The sequence below is a fragment of the Lutjanus erythropterus genome, chromosome 7, assembly GCF_056507025.1.
Source record: "Lutjanus erythropterus isolate fLutEry1 chromosome 7, fLutEry1.hap2, whole genome shotgun sequence".
Classification (NCBI taxonomy): Eukaryota; Metazoa; Chordata; class Actinopteri; order Lutjaniformes; family Lutjanidae; genus Lutjanus; species Lutjanus erythropterus.
The window spans coordinates 17,350,784-17,374,782 of NC_139323.1; the positions used below are offsets into that span (position 1 = coordinate 17,350,784).

The 23,999-nt window shown below is 39.1% G+C and overlaps 2 protein-coding genes across 2 annotated transcripts in view; both read left to right on the forward strand.

The window, feature by feature from the left end:
- Positions 1-11,081, forward strand: part of colgalt2b (collagen beta(1-O)galactosyltransferase 2b) — a 34,002-nt gene extending 22,921 nt beyond the window's left edge. Inside the window, exons 6-12 of the mRNA XM_084722978.1 lie at positions 269-388; positions 857-930; positions 1,897-2,003; positions 2,504-2,636; positions 3,543-3,670; positions 3,764-3,970; positions 9,034-11,081. Coding sequence (XP_084579104.1) covers positions 269-388; positions 857-930; positions 1,897-2,003; positions 2,504-2,636; positions 3,543-3,670; positions 3,764-3,970; positions 9,034-9,307 — 1,043 coding nt within the window. The 3' untranslated portion in view covers positions 9,308-11,081. The remainder of the gene's footprint in view (positions 1-268; positions 389-856; positions 931-1,896; positions 2,004-2,503; positions 2,637-3,542; positions 3,671-3,763; positions 3,971-9,033) is intronic.
- Positions 11,082-23,031: 11,950 nt separating this feature from the next.
- Positions 23,032-23,999, forward strand: part of rgl1 (ral guanine nucleotide dissociation stimulator-like 1) — a 31,376-nt gene continuing 30,408 nt past the window's right edge. Inside the window, exon 1 of the mRNA XM_084722979.1 lies at positions 23,032-23,520. Coding sequence (XP_084579105.1) covers positions 23,359-23,520 — 162 coding nt within the window. The 5' untranslated portion in view covers positions 23,032-23,358. The remainder of the gene's footprint in view (positions 23,521-23,999) is intronic.

The window sequence follows — 23,999 nt, forward strand, 5'->3', positions numbered from 1 at the left end:
TATTTGTTTCAAGAAAAACTGTGTTGGCTGAGTTGAGTTGTTTTCCATTTCTATCATTAATCAACTGGAAAAGCTTTATGCATAACAACGACACTTTAATGAACATTGAGCGGTTTATTTGTTGTGGGAGTTTTTGTTTGATTTAGGTTTTGTGTATCATGCAGTCTGTGGGACGAGGCATGAGGACAGGGGATGGTCTAATGTGTGTTTGTTTATTTGATGTGTTGAGTCGAGATGTTGTATTTACACAATCCTGTGTGTGTTCCAGGTGTGCAGATGTATGTGTGTAACAGAGAGCATTATGGATTCCTGCCCGTCCCTCTGAAAGCACAGCAGAGTGTGGAGGACGAAAGCGAGAGTTTCATACACACCATTACAGAGGCTTTGAGTGAGTACACTCACACACACACACACACACACACACACACACACACACACACACACACACACACACACACTCCAGCTGTTGTGACTTTACTATCTGTCACTCTTTGCTTACTTCACCTCTCAGGTTTGTTTCTTCTCCGTCTTGACCTCTGTGACCCTTCATGATTGCATCCTGTCAACTCTCTTTGCTTTAATCCCCCTCCTCCTCCTCCTCCTCCTCCTCCTCCTCCTCCTCCTCCTCCTCTGCACTGTCGTCTCACCCCTCCTCCCTCTCCCTGTTTTTTTAAACCCCCACCTCACACTCACTACTTTCTCCCCCTTTTGGCCTCCTTCACTGCTCTTCTCTCTGCTGAGATTATAAATAAACCAAATCAAATAAACTGCCACAATCTGGAGGAAATTCTGTTATTTTATAATCCTGTTTTTGCTGTCTTAACCTTTCGCCTCCTTCCTCTCTCTCTGTCCACAGTTGACCACGACATTGAGCCCTCTGAGCACCTGTACTCTCCACCATCACCACAGGACATGATAGGCTTTGATGAAGTGAGTTATGAGTTTGCTGAGCTCTTCAGCTTCTGTCTTTCTGTATATTTACTGATTATCAGAAACTCCATCTTCCTGTTTTTGTAGCAGTGTATTTTCATGTTGCCCTCGTCTTCACCTCATTCTTCTCTGTCTCTAACTTCTGTTTTCTCTGTCCTCTGTTTCTTTGGATTATGGATCTCCTATTCTAAAAAGACAGACAGTGACACTGAGAAAAACACTTGCTAAAAGTGTGGACTTGAGTTATGACTTTAGACTCGACTTGATAAAATCAAACTTTACTTGACTTTATCATCAATGACACATGACTTGGACCTTCCCCCAGAAGTCTGCCCCAACCAATGAATTTCCTAAATCAATCCAATGCTAAACATATAACATAAGTAACATTTCTGCATTAAAAATTAAAAAAATCTAGACATATGTTATATAAGTTGGGTACTTAAATAATCTCAAATGTTTCCAAAAGGCACAGAAATCCAGAATTTATTTAAGGTAATGGTGTGTTTCTTACGAGCTGGAAAGACAGGATATGTCACATATGTCAGAGACAGAGGAAGGAAGTCGGCAAAGGTGACCTGTAACTTGAATAAAACTGTAATATCACCTCATCCTCGAACATGATTTCTGCCTGAGTCGTGTCAGGTAGATTTTATCGGTTATGGTGGTCGTTTAAATGTGAAAATAACAAGTCCTTTAATCCCATGCCACTTCACAACGTCATCAGACTACATATTTTGTTATTGTTTATATGTGACAGTAGAACTTACATACTGTGCATTTAATGGCTTTGTAAATCAATGAGGCTGGAAACTCACTTTTACATTATGACTTGTTTAGGAGTTGGGACTTGACTCAGTGCTTGCCTGGACTTGAGACTTGGGGCTTACTTGTGACTTGTGAAACAATAACTCGCTCTCTCTCTTTAATGAACATGTCTCCATGTTTTCCTGTTTAAATGTTTAGATTTTTCTGATAAATCTGAAGCGAAGGACGGACAGAAGGACCAGGATGTTGAAAACAATGGCGTCGCTGGGTCTACATGCCACGCTGACAGATGCAGTGGACGGCAAGTAGGTCACAGACACACAGCCCTGCACGCACTCTATTAACTGACCTAAAGGCTGATTTGATCCTTTTGAAGTTTAGTGCACCACAACAAAAGCAAGATTTCTCTAGTGTTAACAGCTGATGCACTTTCTCTGAGCTCCCCTGAACGTCAGGGATAATATGATGCCCCGTCGTCTGTCTCCCATCTGTTGCTGCTTTTTCTGACATCTATATCCAAACATTCAGTCTAAACAGTGATTTGGTGTTATTCAGTAGCAATATGCTTGACTTGCTTTCCCTCCTCAGCGCTTACTTTAATCCACTTTTAAGAATGTCCTAATCCCTCTCCCAGCCTTTGTTTGTCTGGCAAAATGTGTTACTTGTTGCAGCTTGCTGAGTTTGACTTTGCTGTGTTTTGCTGTTTCCACTGATGACAGACTCAGCTGCATAATAACAAGTGCTGTTTAAAGAAATATTCCTCTTTTCTCTTTATTACTCCTACATTTCTCCCCCTCTGTCTCAGGGCTCTCAATACATCCCAGCTGCAGGCATTGGGGATAGAGATGATGCCGCACTACAAGGACCCTTACTCAGGTCGAGTCCTGACCAGAGGGGAGATTGGCTGCTTCCTCAGCCATCACTGGATATGGACACAGGTGAGAACAGGAAAGAGTGACACAAGAGTTGTGCAGTGAGCAGTGAGGGTTCAACCTGCTGAAGTGTCATTCAACAGAAACAACCAAAGTCCAAAGGCCTCCAGATAGTAAGGTTGCCTGAAAATTGATATGCATGTAAAGGTATAAAACTATTATTCAAAATTACGTTATGTTACCATTCCCCAAATACTGACCATGGCCTTTATTTACCTCAACTGCAGATGGCAACATTTCTTTACAAGGCATTTATTGTGTAACATTTGCTGTAATGTGTTGAGGAAAACTCATAGAACTGCAAGGTTCAAATATAGCAAAGTAACTAAAATTGGACGGTTACACTTTAGATAAGTGATCCAAAACAACAAGGTGCTGAAAATAGCAGACTATGTTGTTGAATCTATTCAGTTAAAGTGATGGAAATATTCTGTACATTATGGTCAGTTGGCGCGTATGACAGCCACCAGAGTTTATCCACTTTTGTTTTTTTACTTGGCCATTATTTGAGACAGAGCTTTTATTTTACTAATAGTATTTATTTTAAAAAAATCTATATTATATAACATAGTTGGGTGAACAGTGTATCTTAGTGCATTTATTTATTTATTTATAAGTAAGCTGCTGGTTTAGTGATCATTTGTGGCTCCAAATACTGTTAATAACTTAATAACATGTGACATCATCTCACTAATAAGTTGAATCATCAAGCTAATGCACTTCTGCAACACAAACTAAGCTGCTTGAGCCAGCTGTAAACTAAAGATACCATAGTTTTATACCTTTACGTGCATGTCAGTTTTCAGGCACAGCACAATCATCACCAGGAATTACATAATAAAAAAGAGAGACAATCTGGACATTACTTATTCGTTCACTTTAATGTGAGTGTGTGTGTTTTCTGCCTGTCAGGTGTTGGAGCGCAGCCTCGAGAGGGTTCTAGTTTTAGAGGACGACGTGAGATTTGAGCCCAGGTTTAAACGGCGGCTGCAGGCCATCATGGATGATACAGACAAAGCCCAGCTGGCCTGGGACCTCATGTAAGAACACCCACCACCCATCCACACCCACTGAAGGTTGGCACCTATCTGCATGAAGCCTTATCAACACACTCTTTCCTCTCTCCGCTCCAGCTATGTGGGGCGTAAGCGTATGCAGGTGCAGCAGCCGGAGCAGTCTGTGGAGGGTATAAACAACCTGGTTGAGGCCGACTACTCATACTGGACACTCGGCTATGCGCTGTCGCAGCAAGGAGCCAGGAAGTTGCTGGCTGCTGATCCCTTCACAAGGATGCTGCCCGTCGATGAGTTCCTGCCCGTCATGTTCAACAAACACCCAAAGTCAGTCTTCAGTCTTCTTTTTAATGTAGAATGACAATGCTGCAGCAATGCATTGCACTTAAAGGGACAGTTTGGAGTATTTGATGAAGGATTGTATCAGGTACTTATCCATCAGTGTATTACCTGCAGTTTGATGGTGGTTGGCATGCATTCAGTTCAGCAACAAAAGGTATTTTAGCCACTTGTAAGAGATAAAACAATATGGATAAGAACCTCATACAACCCCACAACAAATAATCTGAAATATCCCTTTAATGTGATAACATGCACATGCGATACATAATGATGGAGTTTTATTTGAGGCATATAATGCAGAAAACCACAACATATTTCTGTATAACGTTCTCTGCCGCGCACAGAGCGACTCTTTTAGACGGTCTGTCATGAACAGACAGACAAATGTTTACTCAGGACCGCAAATAGATGATTGCAGGTGCACTCTTACATAAGAACACAACAGGTAATCCACATTCAGAGTAAACACGAAGATGCCAAGCTAAATTTAAAATAGATAGCCAGTGAAATTTAGGCATGCATGGATCCTGTGCATGGACAAAACAGACTCTACAGTACAGTAATTTTCTATACATAGACACAAACACAAGCCTGACTTTTAGACTGTGGAACAGTGTGCTGTGTTCTTGTTTGTTCTCTCGTGGTAGACCACAGCCTCCATCCACTTCAACTCAAATGTTCCCTATATGGCTCTATCCTTTTCCTTCTCTCCTCCCCCATGATTATATCCATCTTTCTGTCTTATGTATTTCCAGCACCACCCCCTTCTTCTTCTTCTTCTTCTTCTACTTCTTCTTCTTCTTCTGTGCTCCCTCACACACAGGGCATGGATTGTTCTTGGGGTTCAGTGGGTAGAGAGCTGTGCACGACACACAATGCCTGCTTTTCTGTTTCTTTGCTCCTTGGGGGATTTCTGCAGTGCCCTGCTCTCCTCCTCCTCCTCTCTGCTCCCCATTTTCTACCTTTTTATCCTTAAAGTCACCCCTCCACCTGTCTTTATTTCTTGCCTTTTCACTTCTTTTACATTCCCTGACTCCATTTACCTTTATTTTTTCAGAGGTGGAAAGTAACTTAGTACAAATATGTCATTACTGTACTTAACTAGAGTTTCTGGGTATCTGTACTTTATTTATTTATTTATTTATTTATTCATTTATTGTTCTGACAGATTTTTACCTTTACTCCCTTCATGTTAATACAACTTTCTGTACTTTCTACTCCTTACATTACCAAAACAGGGTCATTCCTTTAGTTTTAATGCATTTGATGGGAAATTGTGATTATTTTTATTTTGCATCATTGTGCGCTTCCTTCCCAACCTGAAGAATAATTCCAAGCTAAATAGATGGAAGAATAACACATAAACAAGATGATTCTTTGCTGTATCCATCAGTGCATTTCACAAATATGACAGACATAACAAGACAAAAACAGAGAAAAGGATGTAAAAGATGTAAAAAGACATAACAAGATGAAAAAAGATGTAACAAAATGATGAACAATGTAAGACAAAAAAGACAAAAAATAACAACAAATAAAATAGATGTAACAAGATAAAAAACAATGTATTAAAACGAAAAATGACCTAAAAGACATAACAAGACAAAAATATGATGTAACAAGATGAAAAATTATGTAACATGGCATAACACAACGTAACGTGATATAACATGATGCGATGTAACACAACGTAACACAATGTAACACAATGAAAAAGATGTAACGAAGTAACAAGATGAAAAATGACGCAACTAAACAAACAACTATGTAAAAAAAAAAGTAACAAGATGAAAAACTACGTAACAAGACAAAAAGATGTAAAAGATGTAAGAAGAGCGATGAAATGAAATTATAAGATGAAAATAACTAGTAATGTGATAAGATAAAAACAACAACATAACAAGACTAAAAGTAAAAGACATCACAACATGAAACAGACAGAGATGGAGACTTGACTGCAGAGAAAAGGTGAAGTTCATTTAGTTTTGCACAGAAACAGTCGGTATTAATGTCCGTCAGAGGGCTACTTATTACTTTCATACTTTGGGTACATCTCAGAGCTTGTACTTCTTAACGTTTACTGGGCTAACGTTGGATCAGTACTTTTACCTTTAAGTATCTGTACTTCTACTTGAGTAAAGAATGTTTGTACTTCTGCCGCCTCTGCTGTTTTTGCACACCTACTCCCTCCCTGTGTCACCCACTTCTCCTCCCCCTTCCTCCTCTCTCTTTGAGGAATGTGGGCCAGCACGGCTCTTCCTGCTGGTTGGAGAAGGGGACAGGATTCCCATTGATAGAGTTCTGAGCGTGGGGGTGGGGTAGGGATGGACACTGTGCGAGTGTGTGTGTTACTATATAAATATATGTAGATGTGTGTGCAGTGTATAGGTTACTAGTGAATACACTGTGTGTGTATTCAACAGTGAGAGAAGGTGAGTTTGTTCAAAAGTGAAAGAAATAGGAAATGGACAGAATGTGGAAAGGTGGCAGGGATATATGGAAAATGTGTAATTTATTTAAATCAACAGGAGGGGATTATGTGCTTGAAATGTGGATGTTATGTCAGATATGTTGTCTTTTAGGGGGAGTAAGCCTGTATGGTTAGATCCCGCTGCCTCTGTCTCAGTCTGCTCAAAAAATGCACATAAACAGAAGCAGGAGCATGTGAAGAAGGCCTCACTGTGTGGAAAATGTGTGTTTGTTTGTAGCGGCAGGCCAGCTCCTCTGAGATCTAATAAAGGTGTAGGGTTTCACTGTCCTGGTGGAGTGCTGACATGTTTTAAACAGGCAGTAAGTTGACCTCGGAGAGTTGACCTCTGTCTGCACGAGTGTGACTCTGCCTGGCTGACGTGTCGCACCCAAACAACCCTCAGTCCTCCATGTGGTTCTGCTGCAGGCTGAGCGTGACAGGCTGATTGTAGTTTTGTGCTGTTTGAAAATGTGACACAATATGATGGCAGCTTACATGACAACATGAAGATGCGACTTTGACCCGCTGGGATTAAATGTTTTTCTGATTTTCTTTATTATACCCAGTGTTAGCTGCAATGTGACTGGGTGTATTTACTCAACTACTTAAATAGAGGAAACAAATGACTTCACAAATGCAGGTTTCAAAAAAGGCCTTTTCTACATATGCCAATAGTCATAAATTTGATAATAATGATAATAATAAATACTACTTAGAACACTGCTGTGCAAAAATCCATTTTTGCTTAACGCCTGTTAACAACTGGTTAATGATCATCAAGCAAAGTCTGACCTCCCTTTCTTCTTTTTTATTCATATGCCATTTTGAAGTGCTTGTACCTTCTTTGAGTACCTGTTTTTTTTATTTTGGTACTAAATACTTGTATTCTATTAAAGGTTACAGCTGGTGTCTCATTTGGTTTATAAAACACCAGAAAAGAGTGGAAAATGCTGTTTCAGAACACATGGTGATGTCTTCAGATCGCTTGTATTGTCTGACCAACAGTCCAAAACCCAAAGATCTTCAGTTTACTCTCATATATGACAAAGAAAGGTGTCAAATTCCCTCATCTGACAACTGTACTCTGTGAATATTTGATATTTTTGCTTGAAAATAGCTGAAAAAAGGATCAAATGCTGCTGATTAACCTTCTGTAGATTCATGACACAACTATTGGTTTTAGCTCTAATTCTCTTACATTTAAGAGGGAAATAATGGGCTTTTTAAAATTCTCCTTCATTTATCTGATAACTATAGACACTAGTTACACCTTCAGATATCTGACCTATAAAATATATGATCAGCATATAAAATATGAAGCATTATATTGAGAGAACTACTCTGCAGCGTATAAATAAATAGACCTTTTTCACATTATTTTAATATGAAGTAGTTGGTTAATCACAGGTGTTATCAATGACACTAATTAAGGCTCCATTCCATTCAAATCAAACAGTCGTGGTTCTGCTGTTGTGCATATTGGCTCACTGGAAAGACGACACCAAATGTGTTTACTACTATTTCATATCAATATGGCTGCTGTGAAAAGGGGTCTATTAGTTAGGTTAAGTCAGCCTAAACCAATTTAAACTTAAACTTAATGAAATCTTCTAGTACTGTTATTGTACATCATGTGATTTTGTAAACAGAAATAAAAGCATTATGACTAACTTGTATTGCAGTAGAGAAGAGTATCCTGTTCCTCTATTTGATATCCTGTAAATTTGCTGTCTGTGCTAAAATTATATTCCGGTACGCTTAGTAAGAGTATGACACCAGAACTTCCCGTTCCCGATTTGATGCATCAGAACTGCAGCAAAACGCAAAATAATCATGCAAACAGCAATAAGTGAACTCTGTCCTTGTTTGGCCTTCCTTCCTCTTCTCAGCATTTGACCTTTGGTATAAATCAGTCACCAGCAGAGCGAGTTGGTGACAATAATCATGTTGGCGGCAGATCGCATTTCTAAATTTAAGTCTGTTTACTGAAAAGTATTTTAATAAGTGATTGGAGTGTAGTGTTGGTTTGCAGCCAGATCCTGGCAGCCAGGTTTCTCACGTACCCAACAGCAAGTTGACACCATTAATTTTTAACATTTGTTAGTTAAATAATTTAGTTATTTTTAAAGGCCTGGTCTAATGAAATAAAAATGAAAGTTTCTAAAAAGGCTATGTTTCTCGCTGTCATGCTATAGCCTTGTAATATTTATGTTTTAATAAAAATCAAACCTTTTATGCCCTGGAAGGTGCCTGAAGTTTTCCCTGTGGTATTGAAAATGGTATCAAATATTGCTATTTTTCAAGGTATTGTGTCTGGGTTTAGAAATTCCACTATTGTAAACTGTATGTCTTTTATATCATTGTTTTGTTAACCATTTTCGAGACCATACGACAACACCCTGGGCTCTGGGAAATTGCTTTAGCCAACATTTTATGACTGAAATGTTTAATCAAAAAATAATCGAGATTAAATGTGAATGGAAATAATCATTAATAACTGTCATAATCACCATTAAATTGCTTCTAGTGTCCAGAACATCTCTTTTACCGCTTTGCTCCTCTTTCCGTCTTTCCTCAGCACTGAGTACATGTCTCACTTTGAGCCGCGGGACCTGAAGGCCTTCTCCGTGGAGCCGCTGCTCATCTACCCGACCCACTACACTGGAGAGCCCGGCTATATCAGTGACACAGAGACCTCCACCATCTGGGACGACGAGGCAGTGGCAACAGACTGGGACAGGCAGCACGCCCGCAAGACAGCCCAGCAGGGTAGAATCCGCCCTGTGGCGCAGAACAGTGTCACCGGAGAATCGCCGCCACCTGCGGCTCGAGCCTCGCGGGATGAACTCTGATACAGAGACCTAAAATTTGGAGGGAGAGACTCGTGTTTACTACATTGTGTACACACAGTGATCGTCTCGTGTACACACACTTGAAAAGACACTTGAACTACGAGCTGATGTACTGTACATTCATTCACACACACACACACACACACACACACACATTAACACACACTGGTGTCCACACGGATAAATGCAGAGTCAAGATGTCAATTTACTCAATGAAGGGACACTGAGAAGAGGAGGAGAATCTGGGACGAAGGCCAGTAGGCCTTTGACAAAAGCTTTATTTATTCCCCTTGTGCCTCCTCTGGGCATGTGGAGGCAGTTACAGTATGGCCTGAGAAAACTTAAGCAACACATGGAAGACAGCAGCTATCATTATTTGCAGGACTTGAAAGAAAAAAAAAACAATCTCACAAATCAGTTTTTATATTGTTTAAGAAGATTATTGTTATTTAAACGGAACAGATGTGTTTTTTAATGGACAGCTAAAGAATAAAGGAATCTTAAAGCTGTCTGAAAACAACTCTGAAACGTGCATGTGTGCCCTGTGTGTGTGTGAGTCTGCATGTGTGTGTGTGTGTCTGCACATAGACATGTGTTTACAGACCAGGACATGTGTGGGAGGAGGGAGGCTGACATACCATACCCATGAGTGTCATTGCTTCTGATGATGTCACACACTCACACACACACATGCACAAGGCTTGGGAAAATTGTTATACATTTCCAATAGGACACAATCGGCTCAGCATCTGACGATCACCAATATATTCCTGTAGGGGTGACCCCCCCCACCCTCACTTCACCCCATGTGTTAGCTATGTTATGTTCATTATGTCCAATAAATAAACAAAACAAACTCACAAAATGTCAAGAAAATAAATAATCTCACACCTACGTGCGAAAAAAGAGATATACAACCAATCACCTTCTGAATTCTAGTTTTTGTCTTTGACGAGCTTTAATTTCCTTGTTAATTCCTTAAAACAAACTTGACAGACAAAATAAAAAATCACCATTACTGCCTTGGACAGTCTTGTCACTGTTATAACAATCACCAAACCTGGTTTGGTTCAAATAAATCCATAAATCTGAGTTTGATGTGAAAATATTCTGGCTCCTCAAGCTGTTTTCCTCACTCCTGCTCTGGCTCACTGCACTCATCCTCCCAGCGGGTGTGAACTGCTTTGCTGAATGAGAGTGTGCAGAACAGCGGCCGTCACTCATTCAGACCATTAAATTTGGAAAATAAAATGATCAAAGTCTACAAAAAATAACCCCAAAACACGAGCCACTGATGGACTTAACCGATAGCTGATGCATTAACCCAATTGTCCAAGCCTAACTCAGACACACACACACACACACACACACACACACACACACACACACACACACACACACACACGACCTCTCTTAAACTTTGAGAGATGAATATAAACAGTGGTCCTCACTCTGAAGATTAATAACCCTCCCTGGTCCTCACAATGATAGCTGTACAAACACACAGGCTTGCAGACACACAAATGCACACATGCGCACTGAGAGACCAACTACTGGATGGTGTTAGGCTCAGTGTTTTTGTCATTGCAGATAACTTACTTGCACAGCAGGCTGGTCCTGCTAGTTAGTATCTCAGAGCATCAGTCACGCTTCACATGCAGCCTGTAGGACGCACTGTACGATTTGTCCCCTTCAGACCCCTGCTATCAGAATTTACGTGTGTTACGTCCTCGAGACAAGCTGTGGGCTGAACCAATAAAACATCTTCTCTGTTTCTGTGTTTTCACTCACTCTGCATGAACTGACACAGATTTTACATATCATATTACAGTAATTTGGATTACAATCGGATTATTGTTATTGCAGAGAGTTTGTAGACAGAAGAAAATGAAAGGACTTAAACCTATGACAGCAAAACAACATGCCGCACTCTTTATGTGTGTAGAATAGAGCTTCCATTAAGTAATGTATATTATTGTTTAATCGGCTGATTAGTAGGCATAAACTTGCTGCAGCTGTTCACATGACCTTCTCCTAGACAGGAAGGCAGACTTTTTCCTACTTAAACCTTCTGAAAATAATCTCCATGTCATTTCACTAAATGGTGGTAAAACATGAAAGGAGCTGCAACCTCCTAATAAATCCGAGGTTTGAGCCTTTATCATGTAGAGGACGCTCAGTGTGTGTGCGTTGGCTCCCACTGTTCGCTGGCTGAGTGAAATTCTGCTCACTGTTTTATAGTTCCTGTCTGCTGTGGGATCTGACGGAGAGAGAGAAGGATGGAGAGGAGGGAGTGGGGGCAGGAGGAGGTGATGGAGGTTATAGGTGACGTGGTGAGGTAGTGGATGGAAAGAGAGGAGTGGTGGAAGAGTCAGAAGGATTACTGGGCACAAAGGAAATCTTTTTAAATATTAATATCCTGCGGTTGGGTTGAGATGTGAGACAAGAAGTATTCTTCTCATTTGATCAGATAAAAATGTAGTATTATTGCTAATCCTGCATCATGCAACGCTGAGCAGACCTTACTTATTTTAAAAATTAATATCTTTGGTCAGACATTTACAACAGTTACATCATTACAATTACATGAAGGACACGTGTCTTCTGTCAGTGTCTGCCCAGTCTTTTTCCTTTTTTTTTTTTAAACAACTAAGAGAGAAAATATCAGCAATGAAATCCACATCTAGCCAGACAATGAACACAAAGGACGACACCTCAGGAAGTTTACACAGCACAAACATAACATACCTGGTCCAAATACAAATTATTCTCAGGTAGATTACATCAAACCTTTATATCAATTGAGCAAGGAATGAATCACATCTTGATCAAATAGATCTTCCCTCCCAACTACTCAAACCTGCTCATAACTTCCCATTTCTTTAAAAGTGAATAAGGTGGCAGACTTCCAATGACTTAGAGTTATTCTACACCAGGTCTGTTAAACTTCAGTAACAAGTGAGCCAAGAGGGAAAGTCACCGGGGCTTTGTTGGTCACACAGAGTACTTTGTCAATTAATAGCTATCAATAAGTATAACGTTAATAGATGTATTACTACACTGAATAAACTAGTGACATCCGTCCCTTTTTTTCACTGTAATGGCATCATTGTAATAAACTCCAGACAGCAGCCAGTCAAGACAAACAGGGACAAAGCTAAGATTGACAGAAGGGAGGCAAAAACATAGAAAAAAACAATGAGACTTGACATGTTTTTTCTGAGACGTCCAGATCCTCAAATGTAAAAAAATAACAAGATGAATATAGTAAAACAGTATCCATCAGACTAACAGTAAGTGGACCTGTTCATATCCTCAACAACACTTCCAAGAAGACATACGGTGCTTGCAGCAGGTTGATATCCATATTTGTTAAAGGTGAAAAGAAAACAATAAAACTGGAATAAAATTCAGACTAACAAGCAATTTGAATAATCATGAAACAGATCTTCAGTCATTTGACTTATGACTAAAGAAGCACCACACATATTAGACTTCTGTCATTTTCTGCCTGTTTGATGCAGCGACAGAAATTACACTGCCTCTATTTTGCTATTTCAACATATCTTGAGTGCAAAAGAGTGCAATGTAACGCTTGACTGAGCAAATGGCAGGTGCAGAGCAGATGTAATCCTGTTGCAGCCAATCGCAGCATGGCTTTATGTAACCAACACCATATTGTTTCTGATCATACAATCTATGGTTCAGATGTCACAAAGGAGCTCAGAGATATGCACCTCTGTTTTGTTTATCACATTGCACACATGCCGGGCTGATTGGAGGGCAGCCTGCTGCAGGTCATAGAAAAATTCCAGTCTGAATCTGGCCTGCAGGCCGCTTGTTGAATAAGCCTGTCCTACACTCTGTTATCAAAGCTACATGGACCCATGATTCCTGCCATTTTGACATTTTAACCTAGTAGTACTCCTGAGACACATAATGAGGGATTTTTGATCAAATGTATTCCAAACATTGTATTCAAGAAAGAAATTATTTCTTCAAATATATTGTCAGTTCCCACCTTTTTTTCTGCATTAACATGTCCAGATCTAATTTTGACAACCTGAGAGAAGACAAGGGCTTGGAGACCCCCTGTGATCAGTGGCGCCCCCCTAAAAGGGGACAGACCCCAAATTGCTTAAAAAGTTGCTTCATTTACAGGTTTGTTTTCTCAGGTGATGGCTCTTACAAATGATGTGAAGAGACGGATTAAGCTGCCATCTTCTGGTCATCTGTTGAACAGCAACTGGATTCTACAGCTTTTTCTTTATGAGGCCCATCAGATAATACAGTTCATGTAAAATGATTGATGACTGTATATTATGATTTACTCTTAGTCAAAATATATATATATATATATAATATATATAATAATATTACAGATAATAAAATATTTTTCATTATATTTGCATGAAATGGAAATTCATCTCAGGCAACTGTACAATTACCCTTAGAGACACACACACACACACACACACACACACACACACACACATACACACACACACACACACACACACACACACACACACACACACACACACACACACAGAGGTGTACTGCAGGATTTTACAATATAAAATACATATATTTTCTATGCACTCACTCAGTCTCTCTCAGCTCATGTATTGTACCTTTCTTATAAATATGCAGGATTTGTCAGTTTCTCTTTGTAAGTACACCAGGTGGTTAGTAAAGCATCCCAAACACAGCAAAATAATGAGAAAATTAGAAAAAAAACAGGCAGAAGCAGAGTCTCTGCAGATATAGACACCACCACACATTTCTAATGAGTCATAAGTGATGATTAAGAGGGATTATTTTTATATTAGCCTATACATGTTTTTAATCTAGGAAAATCCTGCATATGGCTCTTTAAATGGACAGAAAGAAAAAGCTGCTCATGGACGAGTGTGCTCACAACTACCCTGTGCACTTGGCAGTCACACATCTCTCTTTGTCCCTCCTGCTCCTCTTCTTCTACTTCCTTCTTTCTGCTGCCGTACAACACCAGTGCCAGTGTTTTATGGAGGGATCCTGCATTCAGGTAAGGAAAATATAAGCATATCTAATACAAAATCATTATTCTAAATGTGTCAAAATTAATCAGATTAATTGGATATTGGATATTTGGAAAAGGACTGCAAAAGAACACTGTTTCAATACTTGACCTGCATTCAGGTTGTTTGTTTGTGTGTGTGTGTGTGTGTACAGTAAGAAAGGAGAATAGAGGTAACAGACTGCACACACCCATATTTTACTGGAGCAACATCTGAAATATTCATCAGATCATGTCTATCTCCTCGCTGTCTGATTGCTCCCACCGTTCTCTTTTGACTCACCAGACACACACACACACACACACACACACACACACACACACACACACACACACACACACACACACACACACACACACACACACACACACACACAGATGCCATTTGTGAAGCATGCTGTTGTGTTTCATATGATATTTTTGACCTTCCAGGCAGCTCATTTCCATCCTGTATGAAAATCAGAGTTATGTAACTCATCACACTGCACATCATGTTTGCATTTATTATCAGTGTCATGTGATGTAGCACACACAACAAATCAAACTGTAATTGCATTATCAGACAGCAATAACATGACTTTGACAAAGATATTTCAAACCCTTCTTATTATACCATCTATCTGGAGATAGTGTTCCCTTCAAGTTGAGTAAAAGTGCCCTGCATGTGTCCTGTTTTTTTTTTGGTTTTTTTTGCCCCTGCCCCTCAGACAAACCGAGTCAGCCCCTGACCTTTTGGATCAAGACGGACAGGAGCCAAAACAACAGAACCATCAGTAAGGCCAATCGACCCTGACATCGACCTGCTTTCACATCAAAGATTGATCCAGCAGAACAGTGGATCTTAAACTGAAGCACTGACTACTTGAGATTCACTACCACTGGTTGCATATGCCTGAGTATTTTGACAAGGTGAGGTAAAGGGTGATTTCTGTTTTATCTGAATAATATTTCTTGGCCTGAACTTTGCAAAAAAAAAAAAAGAGTCTAGAATACAGGAATATTTAAGTAGGATGAAAATCTTTCTATCTTTTACTTTTTTTTATTTATCATGTATCATCTTGCAACCCATTGGTGGGGGTCCCAACTCCCAGGATGCATAAATCTCCTGCACATGTGGCCGATGATCGTGGGTAACTTATTTACAGTTTAATTTAGTTTTGACGATATCTTTAATCAAATCTGAATCTGAATCTGAATGTTGCTTTTTTGGGGTGATTGGTCGGGATGTAGAAGGGGGTGCAAGGCCTGAAAAGTTTGATGTAAATGAAATGAGGTAGATTAGATCTTATTTTTTGTGCACTCATGTGAGCAGGCTCCTCAATAGTTTGGGAATGTATCGGTTCATTTTGCATATCTTACCTGATAATCCTTTTTAGTGCAGTATGCCGACATATTACATGTAAATGCCAAATGCAAGCGACTTAGTCATCGAAGGGAATGGTGTGATATGTCAGTGTTACTGGCATGGAGAGCAATACTCGATGATTCTTTATGTAACAGAGAATATATTGTTGCGTAAGTGGCTGAAATGAGTCAGTGATGCAGAGCTGAGCGGGGAAGAGGCCTGTGACTAACGCCGCTGTTGTAAGGCCGTGTCCTTTTGACAGAGAAGAATGGCCTCACACATGCTCACACTGACGCACATACATTATCCACACATTTACACGCACATCCGAAAAAAAGAGAAGGAAATGTGAAATGAAAATATTGTCCTTGTACACACTCAGGGCCTCTTCCTTCTCCTCCTTTGTTTTTCCTCCTCTCTCTCTCTCAGTGATCCAGAGAAAGTGTCTGTTGTCTCCTTCTGTTCTCTCCCTCACACTTATAATGAGTAACTGTTCAGTGTCAACAAGTGCTCCCTCAGACCTCCTCTTGCAGAGTGATTGAGTGTGTGTGTGTGTGTGTGTGTGCAGAAGGCCGTGGAGTCTGTAGCAGCAAAACTCAGAGCCAACCGGAAGGCATGAAATTAATCTTGACATAAACAATCTATAATCTGATGTGATTTACTTCATGATAATCCTCTAAAATAATCCCTGATAAGGATTAAACAAGACGAGAAAATGAAGAAATTAATATCTGAGTTCATTTTGTGTGTTTTGTTCCAGTGTTAACCAGTGGAGGGCAGTGTGGAGACATGGAAGAACAGGTACTGCATGTGGCATTAATAACAATAGTAATAGTAATAATAATGATATAACAAATTTTAAAACACACAGTTACAAAGGGCTTCACATAGGATAAAATACAGACACAAATACAAACATACAAACAAATGAACATAAACACATACACACATATACGGAGAAAAAAAGACATGGCATTATTTATATTCTGACCTTTTCTAGTTGTTATGTTTTCAGTGTAATTAAGAAACATTTACTATTTACATTTACTTCAGTGCTTAAGTATTCTAACTTGAGTATTTCAGTTTTTACTGTATACCTTACACAGGCAAATACTGTATTTAACACTTCAGTACATGTATTTGATAACAATAGTCGGTCAGTTCATATTAAGATTTATATACAAAACACCTGATCGGCCTCTAAAATATGCTGCATTTTCATAAATTAAATGAGCTGACAGGTTATTAAGTAGTTAGAATTAGCTTCACCTAAATCAGCTGCAACATTAAATTGTTGCTTCCATGATAATGCAGCAGCTTATGGAATAAGTATACAAATCATTTACTTTTTTGGGTAATATATTTAATAGTTTTCACTTTTACAACAAGCAAACAAAAAAATGAAAAGACACAAGCTTTATACACATATTTATACATAGCACCAGGCGGTTACAAGGATAATGTGAAAGAAGAGAAATTGAGAAAATCCCAACAGCACAAAGGCAGAGACACCAAACTCTACGTAGTTATGAATAGGACTCCTACATTTTTTATAAAATTAGTCTGTTTTTGAATGTAATATACATGTAATATGCTAAATCAAACAATCAGCCTTTCTCGATCCTTTACTCGACTAAAAGTAGAAATACACTATTAGAAAGTACAGAAGTATCACCAGTAAAATGTACTTAAACTATCAAAAGTATGTAAGTAAGTAAGTAAGCAGGTGCTCATTTTTTCTTTTTAAATTATATAATGAATATTATTCTGTTTTTCTCACCATTCAACATGTGAGATGATTTTAATGTTGTAGTTAGTAAATGTGGACCCAATTTTAGATTTTTATACATATACTGGTTAAATTAGTAGCAAAGTACTGCATAATATCATATAGAAGCATTTCATATGTTTTTGTTGTTGTTGTTGTTGTTGTTGTTGTTGATGATGATGTAACATTGTAACTAGTAACTATCAGAGGTGAGACCAAGTCATAGTTTTGTTTTAGAACTAGGCTCAAGTCTCAAGTTGTTGCACTCAAATCCCAAGTCAAGTCCCAATTCTAAAGTCATCAAACTTGTAACTCCAGTCCACATTTGTGGTAATATAAGTGGAAAATACAATATTTTCCTCTGAAATGTAGTAGAACTCTAAAATATCATAAAATGAATATACTCAAGTAAAGTACAAGTATGTTACTTAAGGACAGTGCTTGAGTAAATGTACCTTTGACAACTGTGTATCATCCAAAAAATCAAATTATATTACTATTTGTACCATGGTATTCCTACTTTTACCTGGAAGGGTCTGAATGCCTCCTCTACACCTGTGTTTTTTGTACCAGGATGAGATTCATCTCTATAGAACTTAATATTGGGTCTGATGGAGATTTCTCCTTTTGTGTGCCACTCTTTGTGTGAGGGAGAAAATCAGAGCAAGAGATTGAGGTTGTGTTTGTATTGACCCAAGTTGAAGGGATCACGAGTGTGTAGTGTGTATAAAAGTGTGTGTTATGAGCGTGTGTTGTCAGAGTTAAGAGAGCTTTGGCTTCCCAGCTGTGTAAACTGGTGTTGGCCACACTGCGACTGTGTCAGCACACTCAGACGGAGGCAGATGAGAAAAGCAAGGAAAGTGAAGGGAACACTGACTGAGGATTTTACTGAACAATGAACGCAAGTTATACATGAGAAGGTGAAATATATGTGTGAGTGTCTGTGCAGTTAATAGAAAATACAAACACCACTGTATATTAAATTTTACTTGAGTGGACTTGCAGTACTAATCATAAGCATACTTCAAGTATGTTACTGATTTGTTAACTCGAAGTTTGCTATTTTGGAACAACTAATCAGTGCCAAGTATATTTCAGTTATTAAATTGTATAAATGCACAATTTTAAGTGTCATTTTATATGCTAGTGGTGGGAAGTGGGATAATTTCAAGTATACTGAGTACACTTAAATATGGCTGTGTACAGCTTTAAATACATTTATACTGAAGTGCAATTTCTGTAAGCATACATCTATACACTTCTAATGAAGTGAAATTAAAATACATTCTGATAAACATAATCCTGTATTACAAAGAAAAGTAAACTAATTTACCACTATAACTATTTGGAATTTAGTATACTTTATAAAAGTACACTAATGTACAATTTAATATGCTTACAATTAAGTACACTTCTTATACACTGAAATACTATGCATTGCAGAAATAGTTTATTTACTTTTAGCAAACTGAAGTTGAACTTATTAACATCCTCTGTGACGTAAACTATAAATACACCTTAAATTATTTCTTTCTATCTTTCTTTTAAAGTACGGGTACATACTTGTAATAACTTTTGTATTGCTGAATTATATTTCTAATAAACTAAAGTATACTATTTTTTAACTGGGAATGAGAGAAAATGTGGTGCAGCTGTCCCCAGTCTCCCCTATTCTGTTTGATCTTTCTATCAGCCCGCAGAACATGACATCTATTTTTAAGTACAGTTTTTAAAAGTACACTTCATGTATACTTAAAATTAAGCAAAAGTATACTTGTAATTATCTTTGTATTTCTAAATTATATTTCTAATACAGTGGAGTGTTCTACTTTTTCATCTGGAACGAGGAAAAACAAAGAAATAACGTAGGTAACTTCTGGCAGTTTCAAAGTGAATCAGTCGCTGCTTTGGCTGCATGTCAGGCCTCAGCCCAGTGAAGACCACCAGACTGGGCTGAAGTGAAGTGATCGGGGGTCTCTTGGAAAAAAGCAGCTCAGAACTCAACAACAGAAAGAGGAAATGGAGGAAGGAGGGGGAGAGGAAGGCAGCGAGCGGAGGCCATTGGTTCACTGGAAGTCCATCCAGACAGCAAGAAGCCAAGGCAGCATGTTTACTCACTCTTCCTGCCTGTCATGCTGCCATTCATTCCCAGCAGTCAGTCAATGGGGTGTGCATGCAGGCACACAGAGTCCCTGAGAGTCATGGCCAAATGACACTTCAGCTGAGCTTGATTTATCTGGTCTGATTAGAGAGGCATTTTAATGCTTGATGTTTGTTGTTTTTTTTTTTTTATCCATGGTCTCCAACCATGAGTCAGTGCTAAATATAAACATATTTTAGGTGGAGTCTCACTGCATTTTTGTGTGTCAGTGTTCCAGAGGAATTTTGTCATGCTGAGTCAGAGTGACTGAATCATGGCCGCACACAACAGAGGCTACGTGATGCCGCGGCAGTGTTTTCTCTTTCTATAAGCTGCCGGTGATTGAAAGAGGACCCCACTGGTATGTTTGCCAGTGGTGGAAAATCATTTAGTTGAGTAAAAATGTACTGAAAGTATTAAAAGTAAATCAAAAATGGACCCTGTGACTGATTAGAGCTACTACAAGGAGGTTGTAACTTGTTATGAAACAGACGCAATTTAATACTGATGCGTCTATATGACCTACATAATCAAACAAGACCATCAGTGGGAGGATCTGCTATTTCTCTATGGTTGTTCTTAATCCCTGTCACCTAGTCGTTTCTCCTTGAAATCAGATGAAACAAGCCTGTATTTACATTTTCCCAGGCAAAGTTACAGTAAGTAGTACTTTAGCTAGTTAAAAAATAAGCAGGAGGAGTTTTTTTTTTCATAAATGTATTTTTGATGTCATATTTTGTGGTCATGGTGATGAAAATATTACCTCTTTTGTCCACAGAGACCTCCAAAATGAACAAAACAGAAAAGCTCCTTACATACGGCAGTATTAAACTGTTTACACTGGTGCATCACTGTGTAAGCAGCATTTTACTGTTGAAGCTGTTTGAGCTGGAGCTAGTTTCAAATGCACAGTTTGTAATTTCTGCTGTTAGAGGTCTCTTAATCAAAATAATAAGACTGACTTTGATTACATTGTGAAGCAGTGTGGGATCATGGGAACTGTTGTCAGTGAACTTCTATCTGACTCAGGCAGAAATCACGTTCATGGATGAGATAATGTGTTAAAGTTTTATTTTTTGTAAATTCTCAAATAGGGCTGCGTGATATGGACAAAATCAGATACCATGACTTTTTTGACCAAATAATGCAATATTGATACTCAGACACAGGTTTGAAACACTTGATTTGGAGGACAAATTGGAGTTAAAGCGGCCACCAACTCAGGAATACTGCCATCACTCATCTGAAACTGCTGGTAAAATTAACTGTGGGTTTAATGTTGAGCAGTTTTCAATAAAAAAGTGGCTAATGGTTAGCACGAAAGGTTTAGAAGGGACTCGTTTCTTTGGTGGAACTGCTTATAGACCTGTGAAAGGTCACATGGGACCCAAATTAGGCACTGTGCCACAAGTCAAAAAGGTTGAGAATTCATAGTTTAATCTTCAACAATGTGTTTTATTAGTTTAATTTTTTGTGTAAAATCTTATTCTGAAGAGTAACATTATGTATTGGAAGCACAATATTTCCCCCTGAAATGTAGCAAAGTACAAATATAAAATAGCATAAAATGGAAATACTCAAAATATATCAAAATTGTACTGAAGTATGGTACGGCTGGGTAAAGAGGAAAAAGGCAAATGATTGAACAGCTAGAACAGCCTGGCAAGTTCAGAAAATTACAACACTTTAGTGTAATACAGCTTTTAAGACCAGCAGAAGACGACACTTACTACGATAAAACGATATTCAAAATCTAAGATGATATCTAGTCTCATATCACACAATATTGATGTAATATAATCAGCAGTGTTTGCATGAGTGTGTGTGTTGATCCACGTTCCTCTCTGCTATGGAGCAACTTCACCGGATGCTCCTCTGACCTTGGTGTTTTTCTAATGGCTGTTTATTTACCTGAGAAAACAGGATGCAAAGTCTGACTTCATGCTGCAACTTCTGACTGTTGGAGGCAACTTTCTGCACACTTTGTACAATATTAACTGCTGAATTTACACCTACAGTGTGTGTGTGTGTGTGTGTGTGTGTGTGTGTGTGTGTGTGTATGCGCGTGTGTCGGAGCACTGCCTGGTCCTAGATAATCCTCTTCTCTGCAGTGGCAGTGTTTTACACATGACTGGATCTTATTCCTACCCTGAACTCAATCACACACACACACACACACACACACACACACACACACACACACACACACACACACACACACACACACACACACACACACACGCACGCATGAGCATGATCTTCATAATTGTCACACATTTATTCTGGTTTGACCTTTGCCCTGCTGTCTCAAATGTCACTAAGCTGTACAGCTTAACAGAGAGCTGAATCAGTAACTTTACGGAGTCATCTGCACATCTTAACACCTGAGCTTGTTAAGTTCAATAGAACAAAACATGAATCACGTTTCACAGGACTGCCTAAACTACTTCTAGTATCAAAATTTTACAGAACACCAATAAGATGTAACGAGCTGTATTTTGTATCTGTATTTGTATCAAGACAAAAACTAGTTATTGGACACTATGAGACCCTTCATTAGATCCTTATTAGACTTTATTAGAGGGTCATTAGGGATACATGTAAATTAAAATTAAAGTGAAAACACATAGCAGCTCTTTGAGTGACACCTTGTTCGGCTGCTCTTATACAATCAGTACCGTATTCAAGACTGATGCCTACTTCTTTGATCAAATCACATTGTCTGTCTACAATATTACAGTAAGTCTATGCAGTCACCTGTTGACAAAATATTTTTTCTACCTCTGTAATTTTGGCCTTTAGTTGGTAAATCTGGTTTACATATTGATTTTAAATGGGGACAGTACAGTTTTGTTGTAATGTTTCCAAAACTGAGTCTAAAAGGGGTCTAACTGTGAGAAACAATACATTTTAGTTTACAGTGCAGTTCTGCTGTAATGTGTCTATAATTGCCCTCTAAGAAAATGTAATAAGTTATGTTTTATTAGAGAGCTGTAAAATAAAATGTGACCATAAAAAGGAATCTGAAATGGCTTTAAGGACGACGTATTGCTCAGTCTTATGACTCTAAACAACGAGAATAAGATTTAAATCTGTTTGAAGGTTTAATGAGTGCAGTTTGGAATTCAGCAGAGCATAAATGAGACTAAAAGTCCATCCATCGTGGAAAATATCCACTATTGTTAGTAGTTCTTAGAGCCTCTTCCATAACATCCTCCTCTCTACCCCAGCTTTCCTGTCTTTCTTTTCTTTACTTTACATTCTTCCACAGTCAGACTCTCTTTAGTCAGTGTGTGGGTAGTTTTTAAAAAAGGGGGAGAGGCGGGCCACCGAGTGATAACTCCGCCCCCTCTGGCCGGGGTGAATGTAGAAGGAGGGAGAAAGAAAAGGAGAGAGAGACAATAGACTTTAATCACTCATGTGGCTGAGAGCTGTTGGCAAGCCAAGTTCCACGCGCTCAAAGTGAGGAGAAAAAAACAGAAGAGGAGAGGATAGAAACTGTGTGTGGTTGGGGGAGAAAGGAGAGAAAGAGGAAGGGAGAAGACTGAGGTGGACAACCTCTGAGCTGAAGACAAGTCCAGTCTACAGCCAGACTGAGGAAAGAGGAGGTGGTGACCAAAACATCTGGCAATCAAGACCCACAGGAGCCAGCAACACTTGAGATTTCTGCTCTCCATCCACTCTGCCGTCCAGACTGGAACATGCCCTGTCACCCCTGCCGCTGATCCAGGCGGTCAGCATGATCTCCCACTACCCTCTGGCCACCCTGCTGCCCTGGCCCGCGGGGCCCCACCACCATCACTGTCCAGACCTGGACTGCACCTTACTGCTGGAGGGAGAGGGAGGCGTCGCCCTGCAGAGGTACCAGCCTCGCTCCCCAGAGAGCAGCCCACGCCACTGGGTCAGTACACAGCAGAGTGATCGTGTCTGTTTGTTGAAATCTGTTTTGTATTCTTGGGAAGTACAGGTACTTCCAGCCCTGTTAAACAATCTGGCAGATGTTGGCCTTGGCTTGAATGACCTTCCTGTGCCTTCTGTTGTTTGGAGTGTGTGTGAAGTGTTGTTTGGTGTCAAAGGTTTGCGCAGCTCTGATAGATTCACTGTAAAAAAAAAAAAAAAAAAAATTTAAAAAGTATTCATTTAGTGCCTTAGAATTAAAGTTGACTGAATTCAAGAAGGCAAGTTTGGGTAATTTTGTAATGATTTAAAACAAACTTTTCTAGTCAAATAAACTTGATATTAATTCAGTTGCAGTTGAGAAAACAATCAAAAAACAAGCATCCATGTCTTATCTTATTAGAGACACGCAGCAAATGGTTTCTTCAAACTATACAAAAGAATGGTGTCTGGAGGGTCTTACCTCTCAAGCAATGCATGTTG